At 40.3% G+C, this 13,485-nt stretch overlaps 1 protein-coding gene across 2 annotated transcripts; it reads left to right on the top strand.

The window, feature by feature from the left end:
• The first annotated feature begins 3,165 nt into the window (after positions 1-3,165).
• trir (telomerase RNA component interacting RNase) lies at positions 3,166-13,185 on the top strand. 2 transcript variants are annotated; one of them, XM_078429478.1, is made up of 3 exons: positions 3,166-3,476; positions 10,075-10,152; positions 11,606-13,185. In XM_078429478.1, exons 1-3 carry the CDS (start codon positions 3,180-3,182, stop codon positions 11,711-11,713), a joined length of 483 nt encoding a protein of 160 aa, XP_078285604.1. In that variant the 5' UTR covers positions 3,166-3,179; the 3' UTR covers positions 11,714-13,185. The 2 variants fall into 2 exon arrangements, with proteins under 2 accessions (XP_078285604.1, XP_078285605.1); XM_078429479.1 differs by lacking the exons at positions 10,075-10,152; positions 11,606-13,185 and adding an exon at positions 9,869-10,062.
• Positions 13,186-13,485: the final 300 nt, after the last annotated feature.

Here is a 13,485-nt window from a genome sequence, read left to right as displayed (position 1 = left end):
GTGGCAAAATTATTATTCCTGTCTTAAATCTTATGCCACCACCGTCTGCAACACCAGCATGCTTTGCAAGTTGTGTTTGGCCAACTTTTCCCACTTAAGATGGACAGAAAGTGGGTGCTGCCGACTGTATTTGACCGTGGCAACTATATTATAATAGATTGTATACTACTCGGTTATTGTCCACTTGGTAAGGTCGAGCACATCAACTAGTTCACAAAGGATATAAATTCATGTTTGCTGAAAAGTTGGTGACTGTATGGTCTTCTCCAAACTATTGCTATCACTGTGGAACTATTGCATCAATCATGGTCTTCAACAACGTAAACTTAAGGGAGCCAAAGCTATTTTGGGCAGTTCCAGATTCAGAGTGTGTAATTCCACTAAGAACAACACCTTATTTCCTTTAAAATATATTTTGTTTATGGTCAAAATTTTCTTAAAATACAGTGCGCACAATGGACTGTAAACATGCATTAAGATGTGTAGAAAAGTTTCAAGATGTAGAATTTCAACCATTCTCTCAAATTTTAAATGCTAAATTGAATAAAGTGGTCTAAAGGGCTGCCTTTTTCTTGTTTTTAATGCTAGCAGATATTGAGAAGCTGATTTATGTGCTCCAGTAATTAAACATTTGTACATTAAAATTGTATTGATCAGTTTTCAAATGTCATTGTATTTTGATATAGTAATATGGTAACTACGACTCTCTAATTCAATCTTTATAGTGCAAAAAAGTGCCATAAGAATTGTCAATAAGTCTGATTATAATGACCCAACCAACCCATTATTTATGAAATCATATGCCCTAACATTTATGGACCTAGTAGACTTTAATACTCTACAAATAATGTTTAGAGCAAAAGAAAGAACACTTCCTGACTGTATCCAAGGTTTGTTTTCAGTGAGGGAGAGCAGGTATCCACTCAGGGGAATTATATGTTTGAAAAAAAGAGGGTAAGGACAAATGTGAAAAATAGATATGTGACTGTTAAAGGGGTCCATTTATGGAATAGTTGCAACAATGAATTAAAAGAGTGTAGTAATATGTGTAAATTCAAGAAAATATTCAAAAACATTATATTTCAAAGACACAAAATGTGTGATCAGCGCTGAGAAATGACTGGCATGACAGAAATGATGTTTCTTGATTATATTTGTGTTTCTTTCTATGTTTTGTTTATTTGTTTCTGACTTATGGTGTTGTGTTTTTTTAAATTATATTTTGTTTTATTGTTTTGTTTCACTGCTATTTTGGCTAGTTAGGGTAATGCTTTGTTAAGATTTAGATTTAGAGATACAGCGCAGAAACAGTCCACCGGGTCCGCGCCGCCCAGCGATCGCCGCACATTAACACTATCCTACACCCACTAGGGACAATTTTTACATTTGCCCAGCCAATTAACCTACATACCTGTACGTCTTTGGAGTGTGGGAGGAAACCGAAGATCTCAGAGAAAACCCACGCAGGTCACGGGGAGAACGTACAAACTCCGTACAGACAGCACCCGTAGTCAGGATCGAATCTGAGTCTCCGGCGCTGCATTCGCTGTAAGGCAGCAACTCTACCACTGCGCCACCGTGCCGCTTAATATTAAGTATTAAGGGTAGGCACAATAAGATTTGGCTTCTGCCTATACATTTTATTTCGGTCAGAGACTATCATGTGTGATTATATTGTTTTATTTTTGATATTATGATTTCATACCATTTAACTTTCATAATTGTATGGTCAATCTGTTGTATTGACCGGGAAAAAAACAAAAAAAACATAGATAAATAATTTGGTAACTACGACTCTCGTGGGTTAAATATTGGAAATATTATGATTTTTGATAATTATGATTTCGTGCTATTTAACTTTCACAGTTGTATGGTCAATCTGTTGTATTGTATTGACCGGATAAATAAATAAATAGATAAATAATATGGTAACTATGACTCTTGTGCGTTAAATATTGGAAATATTATGATTTTTAATATTATGATTTCGTACTATTTAACTTTCTCAATTGTATGGTCAATCTGTTGTATTGTATTGACCGGAACAATAAACAACTAAATAAATAAATAGATAAAGAATATGGTAACTATGACTCTCGTGGGTTAAATATTGGAAATATTATGATTTTTCATATTATGATTTTTGATATTTTTCACAGTTGTATCTGTATTGTATTGACCAGATAAATAGATAAATAATATGGTAACTACGACTCTCGTGGGTTAAATATTGGAAATATTATGATTTTTGGTATTATGATTTTTGGTATTATGATTTTTGATATTATGATTTTTGATATTATGATTTCGTACTATTTAACTTTCACGGTTGTATGGTCAATCTGTTGTATTGTATTGACCGGAAAAATAAACAAATAAATAAATAGATAAATAATTTGGTAACTACGACTCTCGTGGGTTAAATATTGGAAATATTATGATTTTTGATATTATGATTTTTAATATTATGATTTTGTACTATTTAATATTCACAATTGTATGGTCAATCTGTTGTAATGTATTGACCAGATAAATAAATAAATAGATAAATAATATGGTAACTACGACTCTCGTGGGCTAAATATTGGAAATATTATGATTTTTTGATATTATGATTTCGTACTATTTAACTTTCACAATTGTATGGCCAATCTGTTGTATTGTATTGACCGGGAAATAAAAACATAGATAAATAATATGGTAACTACGACTCTCGTGGGTTAAATATTGGAAATATTATGATTTTTGAAATTATGAATTTTGATATTATGATTTTTGATATTATGGTTTTTGATATTATGATTTCGTACTATTTAACTTTCACAGTTGTACGGTCAATCTGTTGTATTGTATTGACCGGATAAATAAACAAATAAATAAATAGATAAATAAATAACATGGCAACTGCGACTCTTGTGGGTTAAATATTGGAAATAAACTGCTTTATTATTTTTAAAAAGAGGTTGTTCATTTTAAAGTTTATTTCCCTGGGGGCCGGCCAGCCCATAGATAATAGAGCAGAGCTCCAAGTGTAATATCATATAATATAAAGATAATATAAAACAATATAAGATGACTATAATGTAAAGGTAATACTAGCTCCTGTGCTATGACTATGTGTGGGCCGGCCCGCCCGCCCGCCCTCACTCCCAGCAGGCGCGGCGGCCGCCCTTCCCAAGATGGCGGAGAGGCGAAGGAGCCGCGAACTTTCTCGAAGCTCCGAGACGGATGGCGGCGCGGAGAGCAAAGGAGTGAACGCCTTCGCCAATGACGGCAGCTTCATGGCGCTCTTCAAGAAGATGGAGGAGGAGAAGGCGGCGCGGCGGGAGGCGGGAGGAGGAGGCGGGGACGTGGAGCGCGGAGGGCGGCCGAGCCCGGCGGTGACGGTGGCGGCGGCGGCGGCGGCGGCGGCAGCAGCAGCAGCGGTGGGCCCGGGGCCCGAGGCCGAGGCCGGCAGGAAGCCCGCGCCGAACACTGTAAGGGCCTGCGGGTACCGAGCGGGACTGGGGCTGGATCCTTCCCCGTTTACTCACCTGAGGCGAGGGGAGGGGGGAGCGGCCCGTCCGCCCGCCCGCCCGCCCGGGGACGATCACGTAAACATATTGCAGGCGCCCACTCTCATCCACGCTCCCTACTTTGTCCCCACACTCCCTCACTGGCTGCTTGGCCTGCTCCCATTACCCTTCACTGCCCACTCCAACAGACAATAGGTGCAGCAGGAGGCCATTCGGCCCTTCGAGCCTGTACGCACCGCCATTCAATGTGATCATGGCTGATCATTCTCAATCAGTACCCTGTTCCTGCCTTCTCCCCATACCCCCTGACTCCTCTATCCTTAAGAGCTCTATCTAGCTCTCTCTTGAATGCATTCAGAGAATTGCCTTCTGAGGCAAAGAATTCCACAGATTTACAACTGGAAAAGTTTTTCCTCATCTCCGCTCTAAATGGCCTACCCCATATTCTTAAACTGTGTGGCCCCTGGTTCTGGACTCCCCCAACATTGGGAACATGTTTCCTGCCTCTTAACGTGTCCAACCCCTTAATAATCTTATACGTTTCAATAAGATCTCCTCTCATCCTTCTAAATTCCAGTGTATACAAGCCCAGTCGCTCCAGTCTTTCAACATACGACAGTCCCGCCATTCCAGGAATTAACCTAGTAAACCTATGCTGCACGCCCTCAATAGCAAGAATCTACCTACCCCTTTTATTTCAATCGTACAGCACCAAGACAGACACAAAAAGGTGCAGTAACTCAGCATCTCTGGAGCGAGGAATGGGTAACCCTTCCCCCAACTCGTCCACACCGTCCTAGATGCCCCATCCAGACCCGTCTTCAGTTTGACCGCTGAGTTACGCCTCCAGTTTTATTGTGTCTCTCTTCAGCCTGAAGAAGGGCCCCGACCTGAAATGTCTCGCCTATTCCTTTTTTTCTCCAGAGAGATGCTGCCCGGCCCCGCTGAGACAGTCACTCCAGCGTTTTTCTCGCTCTCTTTGGAGTGCTGTGTTCGGTTGTGTTGGGAAAGATGTTGTCAACCTGGAAAAGGTGCAGAGAAGATTCACAAGGATGTGTTAGGGGGAAAAAAAACTACAAATGCTGGTTTAAATCGAAGGTAGACACAAAATGCTGGAGTAACTCAGCGGGACAGGCAGCATCTCTGGAGAGAAGGAATGGGTGACGTTTTGGGTTGAGACCCTTCTTCAGACTGATGATGGGTCTCGACCCGATACATCACCTGTTCCTTCTCTCCTGAGATGCTGCCTGACCCGCTGTTACTCCAGCATTTCCAGACCCTTCATCAGTCTGAAGAAGGGTCTCAACCCGAAACGTCACCCATTCCTTCTCTCCTGAGATGCCGCCTGACCCGCTGAGTTACGCCAGCATTTTGTGTCTTCCTTTGATTCACAAGGATGTTGCCAGGACTCGAGGGCCTGAGAGAGAGGATGGTCAGGCAAGGACTCTATTCCTTGGAGCGTAGAAGGATGAGGGGAAATATTATAGAGGTGTGTTATATCATGCGAGGAATAGATTGGGTAAAAGCACAGAGTCTTTTACCCAGAATAGAGTGTTCAAAACTAGAGGACTTAGGTTTATGGTGAGGAGGAAAAGATTTAATAGGTATCCAAAAGGCAAAATTTTCACACAGAGGGTGGTAGGTTCATGGAATGAGCTGCCGGAGGAGGTAGTTAATAATATTATATTATTATAATAATAGTACGATAATATAATTTGAAAGATTATACGCAGGTACATGGATAAGATGAGAAAGGTTCAGATGGATAGCTTAAGGATGTTTCCACTAGTGAGAGAGTCTAGGACCAGAGTAAAGCCTTTAGAAACATGAGGATTTTCTTTAATCAGAGGGTGGTGAATCTGTGGAATTCATTGCCACAGATGGCTGTGGAGGTCATCAATGGGTATTTTTAAGGCTAAGATTGACAGATTCTGGATTACTAAGGGTGTCAGGAGTTTTGTGGTGATGGCAGGACAATGGCATTGAGAGGAAAAGGTAGATCAGCCCTACACAAGATCACAGGAGAAGTAAATTTAAATATTTTTAAAGACTACTGCAGATGTTAGCTACTTGAAATAAAATGCTGGAAATACTTGGATCAGGCAGCATTTGTAGAGGGAAAAGCAGTGTATTAGCTCAATGACTTGGGTAGACTGGTAGATTCAGAACATTGAATTGCTCTATTTGTCATATTAATTACACGATGTAGCAAAGCAACATACTAAATTTTAGCTGGAAAATACATACAGAAGTGGGTCAGGCAGCATCTCTAGAGATCAGTCTGGAGAAGGGTCTCGACCCAAAACGTCACCCATTCCTTCTCTCCAGAGATGCTGTCTGCCCTGCTGAGTTACTCCAGCATTTTGTGTCTATAATGGTAAAAGTGAGAGAGATCTGTTGAGTAGAGGAGTGGAGCAAATTGTTTCCTTTTGAATCCAAAGTTAAGTGGAGACTTAATGCCAATTCTAAAACTGATGAAGCTTCCAGATAATATTTAAAGAGAGTACACCGACAGATACTGATTTAAACATACACTCCTTAAAATAGAGACACAAGAGATTGCGAATGCAGGATTTTTTTGCAAAACATAATCTTGATGGGCTCAATGGGTCAGGCAGCATCTGTTGAGGCAAAAGGATGGTCGACTATTTTGGTCAGGACCCAGCATCAGAGCTGAGAATGTAGATGGAAGATAGTCTGGATAGATTAGTGGGAAAGAGGGATGAGACAGGCTGATGGGTGATTGCTTGATCCAGATTTTTTTTGTGGGGTGTTACCGGAAATATGATATAAAGCACAGAAAATGGTGGGGATATTTGGACCAGGCAGCATCCATGGAGAAAGAAATATTCAACATTTCAGTCCAGTGACCTTTCATCGGATGGAGAGTGAGGTAGTTTCCTGCTTAATATTTGCCCCCTCGCCAATTTTGCTGGAACAGATTAGTTCACTGATGTTTTGGGCCCCTCACACTGTGCAAATTGGTTTCTGTGTTTTCAATGTTGTAATAATAATTGTATTTCCAAAAGAATTTTGTAGTGCTTTGAGATGTTGCAAAGCGGTGAACATCAACATATAAGAAAACACCCTTTCTATTTTGTGTGATGAGAAAAAAAAGTGAAGTAGTCATGGTAGGCAAAAAAAAAATCACTTTTGGTACTTGTATAAAAAAAATCAACACTAAAGGAAAGCATCGAGATGTTAGCAGACGTGTGCATTTCTTTCACTTGTTTGCTTTGTTTTTAGTTCCTAAATTGATGTACAACTTGAGGGCTTTCTCAAAGAATTTCTTCCAGGATTTTTTTTTTTTTCTCTATTCTATTATGTTTAAGGACTGCTACATTTGGGGTTTTTTAAAACACTTTCATTCGTTTTCCCTGGATGCTTTACTGCAACAAAGATCTGTCGATATGGTTTTGAAGATACCAATTGGCCCAACTTTATCTTTTCCATTTGTTTTTGTCGCATGACTGCGTGTCATGAGGAAGAGAACACTCCAGACCAGTCTGGTTTAAATCCAGTTTTTTCAAATCGTTTCACATCCCTGTTATCAGGCTTCTGGTGTGAGCAGAAATATCAGGAACAAATAAGAATTATGGACTTTGCAGCACAGTACCTCAATTGGAGGTTACAAATTACCTTTTGACATTATGTGCAGGAAATTCTGGTTCTGTTGAGAAAGTTGGTGTTTGGAGGTGACTTGAGTTTTCAGGGCAGTTAGTCAACTGTTTGGTTGCTGCTGAATGGTTTGTATCTTTTCTTTAAAGTTATAAACTCGGGTCAAAAGATTCTTCCTGAATGTTATGTAACAGATTGTACCTGAATTGGTGATGATGAGTTGAATCTCCAGGAATTTCAGCTTCAATTGCTCTTTAGATTGATTCTTTAAACACTAAGCTAAATTTCAGATTGTCAGAATAGATTTAGATTTAGATTTTTTAGATTTAGATTTAGAGATACAGCGCAGAAACAGGCCCTTCGGCCCACTGGGTCCGCGCCGCCCAGCGATCCCCGCACTAACACCATCCTACTACACCCACTAGGGACAATTTTTACATTTGCCCAGCCAATTAACCTACATGCTTGTACGTCTTTGGAGTGTGGGAGGAAACGGAAGATCTCGGAGAAAACCCACGCAGGTCACGGGGAGAACGTACAAACTCCGTACAGCCGGCACCCGTAGTCAGGATCGAACCTGAGTCTCCGGCGCTGTATTCGCTGTAAGGCAGCAACTCTACCACTGTGCCGCCCTCTTCATCTAGGGTTGGCATGTCTTTAAGGTGGTGCCCAGTTTAAGGCAAAACGTATGTTTAAGGCAAAGCCCAGTTTACTAAGACCATCCACTTTGGCCCAGAAACACTAATTTCTTCAGCAGCAACCCAGAAAAAGAACCAAATTCAAAACTGGGAAATTAATGCCAAATATCTAGATCAGAGCAATGTAATATGAGTATTGTAAGCAGTCAATCCCTTGTAACCTTTTTTGCTTTACAGCTTCAAAAGTCGTCTTGTGCTCCAGTGGGTGTGTTGACCTTATGTAAACCAAGTGATGTGATTCGTCATTGTGTGCTGCTGATGTGTGCTCACCAGAGCAGTAATGTGATTATCCAGATTACTGTTGAAAAATTCACTTAATTAATAGACCTGAGAATATTTAAGAATGCTTTAAAAGCATTCCTCAATACAATTTAATTTTATTAATTGGAAATATTATACCTTGTTTATGGTCCAAATATCCATTTGTTGAGTAGACCAAGGTAAAGTTAAGGATTTATCTAGAGTTACATACTGATATCCTGTGTGTTCTGCATAATGTGCAGAAACCTGCACTGTACTAGTTGGTTTATCTGCTATTAACATTCTTTGGTATAAATGTATTATAGCTGGGTGATTGATTTTGTGACAATCTTAGCCACTGATATGATTGCACCCTGGTTGGAGTCCTATGTTCAAACGTAATCATTTGAGAAACACAGATTTTATGATCTCTGGGGCATTAAAAACCTGTGGATACAGTATGCAGTGTGGGACCAGCATTTTGCACGATTTACAAGTGTGTGATGCCCACTTAATCTCAGCACCTGACACCACACATTGATATAACTTAAATTAATAAACTATAATGTTACCGTTAATGTGTTACAATATTTCCCCCTGGATAGCATTAAAAGACAATTAATGTCAATAACTAACTGAAAATGAAATGAATGCTGAAAATGACCAGATTTATCTTTCTATGATAATTTATAACATGGATTTGTTGACTCATTAATGGATTAAAAAAAATCTTAAACATCCAGCCATGTAAAATAAAATGTACTTGCACAGGTTTTAAATGATTTCTCATTGGATTTGTGTTTCACAAAATTGAAATTTACACATTTTCCTTTTTAATTGTTGTGCAGCTTGTATTGTGAGCTCAGTGATTGTTCGGTAACCAGAGTGATCATATCAGATATTGATAATGTCGCTAATCTAAATCAATTGCTTTCTGGGTATTCTTCCCGTTTATTTTCATGTACAGGTTTGAACATCTCTATGCTGCCTTGCAAAATATTTTGTACCAAACTTTTTGAAATCATCTGGAAGAAAATGTTGACAACAAATGAGTAAATCCTTTGAAATATTGTGATTAAAAAAGAAATATATATATATAGATAGCAAAATTAAAACTCAAATACATGCAAGTATTGATATTAGCATTTAGTATTAGTTAGTTTGATTGTTCATTGGAGTATGTTCAACATTTGTAAGTTTTTTCTTTACAGGTTCCCCGTTGTAGAAAGTGAACAGGAGATAGAACCACCATTTGTCAGTTTGCAGACTACCCTTTGAGTTTGAAGCATGCATATCCTCAATTTTAAGTTAGAATTTTACATTTGGCAGTCAGTGAGAAATTGTACCAAGCTATAACAAAATGTATATCGAACGAGTAACAAAAGGCAGAAAAGACATGAATGATTGCTTTTGGAGATAATTTATTGAATATAACTTTGTATACCCCAGCCCTGCCCTGCCTTGGTGGTTTATTTACTGTTTAACCGCCATGTTATCCAAACATGAGGCTTGGATTAAGCTCTGTAGTTAAAAGGGAATCGGTTCCATGTCGTCTGGTCAAAGTATTGCTTATTTAAAAGACCAGTCAGTGCCACAGATTTTTAACTTTTACATAAGCCTTCACGTTGCAGCAAGAAATCCAATTTATAATCTATCTTTTGTTGCAGGAAAAAATGTGCCGAAAATGTTGACGGAATTGCAAATGTACATGTCTGGTTAATTTGCCTTTGCACAATTTAAAGAGCTGTTGCTGGTCTTTAAAATGGTAACACCTGCACTGTCACTTTTGCCTTATAGGAGAGTGTAAAGAATGGCCTACCTCCGCTCACAGTAGCTTGTATACTGTATGTTAGAAGTGCGTTGAGACGTTGTCGTGGGAGATGCATTCTGTTGTGGAATGAGATCTAATTTCAGGACCCGTGTTTAATTACATAATGGGCAGCAATGACATTGCAGCTCCAAGCGCTCGTGTAATGGTTGCAGTCTTCTGTCCCTTACACCAGGTGGGAAAGCGGCGAGGTGGGGCAAAGTTAGCCCTCAAGACGGGAATGGTAGCCAAGAAACACAAGGCCGATGAGGAGGTAAGAATCGCAAGCTTTGCGGTAATGATTTCCACAATCTTTCCACTGACTTGCAAAATAGTTTTTTTACCTCACAGTACAGGAGATAAATAATTATGCTTGTGTACCTGTGCCAGTGTTTGATAGAACTAGCAAACTTCTTCCACTTCCCAGCTCTTCCCCACTGGGCGTGCTCTAAGATTTCCTTCAATTCTTGACCAATGTTCTTATGAAATCCTTCCAGCTCTACATGTGGAAGAGTCCAGTAATTTTGTTTATATTTTTTGAAATAGGTCTCTCGTGACAAAGTAAGGTAATCGGTAGTACAGTAGTTTAAAAGGGAAATGTGAACTCTCTTTTAACTGACTGGCTGGTGCTCTGGTTCACACTGCCTGAAAGGCTGGCACAGGGAACAACTCAAATGTATTTATGAAGTACTTTAAGCTTCACCTGAAATGTCCCTACATATGCAGCAATGAAACCAGGTGCTGGGCAGTGGGATTAAACTGGAGAATTATTTTATCTTAAGGACAAAATGATCTGAATGTCATTATTTTGCCAATTTGTCTAAACCTTTGCCCTCTGATTATTACCCTTTTGCCACTGGAAACATTTTCTCTTTATTTACCCTGTCAAAATCCTTTATAATGTTGTCTACCTCTTTCAAATCCTCATGATCTGTGCCCTGGTGTAAAAGAAGCCTCTTCTGAAAATCTTTCCTTCCTGTTACTATTCTTATAAATCTCTTAATCTATCTAGAAAGTCTAAGCTACTTAAAATGTAATCTAGTTTCGTTCTTCTAGCAATATATTGAAAACTTAATATTTCACCCAGAGAGTTGTGAATTTGTGGAATTCTCTGCCACAGAGGGCAGTGGAGGCCAATTCACTAGATGAATTTAAAAGAGAGTTTGATAGAGCTCTAGGAGCTAGCGGAATCAAGGGATATGGGGAGAAGGCAGGCACGGGTTACTGATTGTGGATGATCAGCCATGATCACAATGAATGGCGGTGCTGTTCTCCTCTCGCACCTATTTTCTGTTCCTATATGCTTAATTTTAAATATTGATGGATTCACAATATTTTTGAATTTGTACAGCCTTAGATATTGGTCCTTTTTAAACTGAGCTTGAATCAGCCCTAGCAAAGGGGAGGGCCATCAAATAAGATGTGTTATTTTGTCAAAATAACTTGATCTTCCCAAAGTAAGCACATGAATGTTTTCCTGCATGTGGTACTAAAGTACTGTCATGTGCCAGTGCCTCTAAAAAAGGAGTTAAAAAAAAAAAGGAAAAGGTTGGTCTATTAAAGAGCTAGAGATTTTCTGTGAATGCTGCAACAGGATTTGAATCGGAGTCATTGTGTATAATGTTCAGGAGTTATTCCTGCACTTGGCGCAATGCTGTGTGCTATCTGCAGCTTGTTGAACACCCACGTTTAGTCTACCTGTTTCTCTCTCCCCTCTCTCTCCCCAGGCTGAGGCACGAGGAGGAGATGCTTGGGCCAAATACATGGCAGAGGTGAAGAAATACAAAGCACATCAGTGCAGCGATGACGACAAAACCCGGCCTCTTGTTAAATAGCCTCAGTTGCAAGCCCATGCAGACAAGAACTGTATTATATTTTACACCGTTAAGATCAAGTCCTCGACCCATTGCCCTGATTGCACAGAGATTTTTTGATGGCCTGAAAATGTATTTATTTGAATTTGTGGTATTGAAATCGACACCTGCAAAACATCCAATGCATTGTTTAAGTTCCAGCATTGAGATCCTGTCCATTTTCAAAGTGATTATTAATGTACAGTTTCCCTCGCATTCCTATCCCAAATATTGTTTTCACCGTAGAACAGTTTTCAGTCTCTTTTAATCTTTATTTTTTATAACATGCACAATATAGCTCCAATTGTCAGTAAACTGAAAACTCCATGCATATTTGCTCTTTTGTGCCTCCAGTTATTAGCTACAGAACGGTAGCCAGTTTTTTGAACAATGTACATAATCTTGTATACTCTGCAGCCTCCCGCTGGCAAGTGGATCTGCCAGGTTGCCGTGAACATAGACTGGTCTGGCCAGTTTGGAATTAGCTGGTCTGATGCTTCCTGCCTTGCTCTGAGGAGCCTAGTGGTGCTGCTGTTATCTCCATGAAGCGCCCAGGGTAAGAGGCAGGCTTGTAGTCTGTTGTTTACGCCACTAGAAGTCCTATAGGCCAGTGACCGAACCGGGCTTTGTGCCCAGTTCCACCCTGGGGATGTGCTATATCCGGGGGACAGAATATGACTGCCACTGTCCCCTGACGGGACTCTCCAGTAGGTCAGTCTGTGGTTCATGAATGGACATCCCAGTGTAGTTAAGGCAGACCGAGCAATGTGAACAGGGATTGGAGTGGGGTTAGCAAAGGTCTCTCAAGTCCACAAACTACCTCAAATGTATTTAGCATAACATTTTCACACAGCTGTCAATATAATTTGCTGTGTTTTCACCCAGCCAGCATTCACCTTCCTTTGTGTGAGCACAAGACTTTGCCTTGTTTGATGCCTGAATTTTCTTTCCCATAACAAACCCCAAGCCTGTTACATTGTCATGTTCACTGTCTCTGCCGGATGATCCTGGAGTGTTCTGTTCGGTCAAAATAAAATCAAATGGTGAAAGATAAGTGACTTCAGAGCATGGGCTGCTGATCACATTCCAGATAAGGTGCATAAGGGAAATCTGTGTTGCAGATTCCAAGCTGTTTGCCATATGGTTGATTTGCAGTCTCCTCAAATCATTGGCCACTTTGATATAGAAACAAGGATCGGCAGATGCTGGCTTACACAAAAGGGCACGAAGTGCTGGTACAACTATCCCACCGGAAATTGGAGGAACAGCACCTCATATTTTGCCTGGGCAGCTTGCAGCCCGGCGGTATGAACATTGACTTCTCCAACTTTAGATAGTTCCTCTGTCCCTCTCTTCCCCTCCCCCTTCCCAGTTCTCCCTCTATCTTCCTGTCTCCACCTATATCCTTCCTTTGTCCCGCCCCCCTGACATCAGTCTGAAGAAGGGTCTCGACCCGAAACGTCACCCATTCCTTCTCTCCTGAGATGCTACCTGACCTGCTGAGTTACTCCAGCATTTTGTGAATAAATACCTTTGATTTGTACCAGCATCTGAAGTTATTTTCTTACACTACCTGGTGCAACTCAGCAGGTCAGACAGCATCTCTGGAGAACACGGGCAGAATGACGTTTTGAATAAAGGGTGCTGACCCGAAACATCACCTGTCCATGTTTTGCAGAGATGTTGCCTGACACACTGAGTTCCTCCAGCACTTTCTGTCCCACCGTTTAATATACCAGGGACTCCTGTTACTA

This window comes from Rhinoraja longicauda, chromosome 37 (genome assembly GCF_053455715.1).
Source record: "Rhinoraja longicauda isolate Sanriku21f chromosome 37, sRhiLon1.1, whole genome shotgun sequence".
Taxonomy (NCBI): domain Eukaryota; kingdom Metazoa; phylum Chordata; class Chondrichthyes; order Rajiformes; family Arhynchobatidae; genus Rhinoraja; species Rhinoraja longicauda.
Note: the sequence above shows the minus strand (reverse complement) of the source record. Positions and strands in the feature narration are given on the sequence as shown.

Bases quoted from the DNA above. Each gene is read 5' to 3' on its own strand.
- trir (XM_078429478.1), top strand. From the start codon at position 3,180: ATGGCGGAGAGGCGAAGGAGCCGCGAACTTTCTCGAAGCTCCGAGACG. The intron at 3,477-10,074 runs GTAAGGGCCTGC...CCCTTACACCAG, and splicing joins GGAAGCCCGCGCCGAACACT to GTGGGAAAGCGGCGAGGTGG. The intron at 10,153-11,605 runs GTAAGAATCGCA...CTCTCTCCCCAG, and splicing joins AACACAAGGCCGATGAGGAG to GCTGAGGCACGAGGAGGAGA.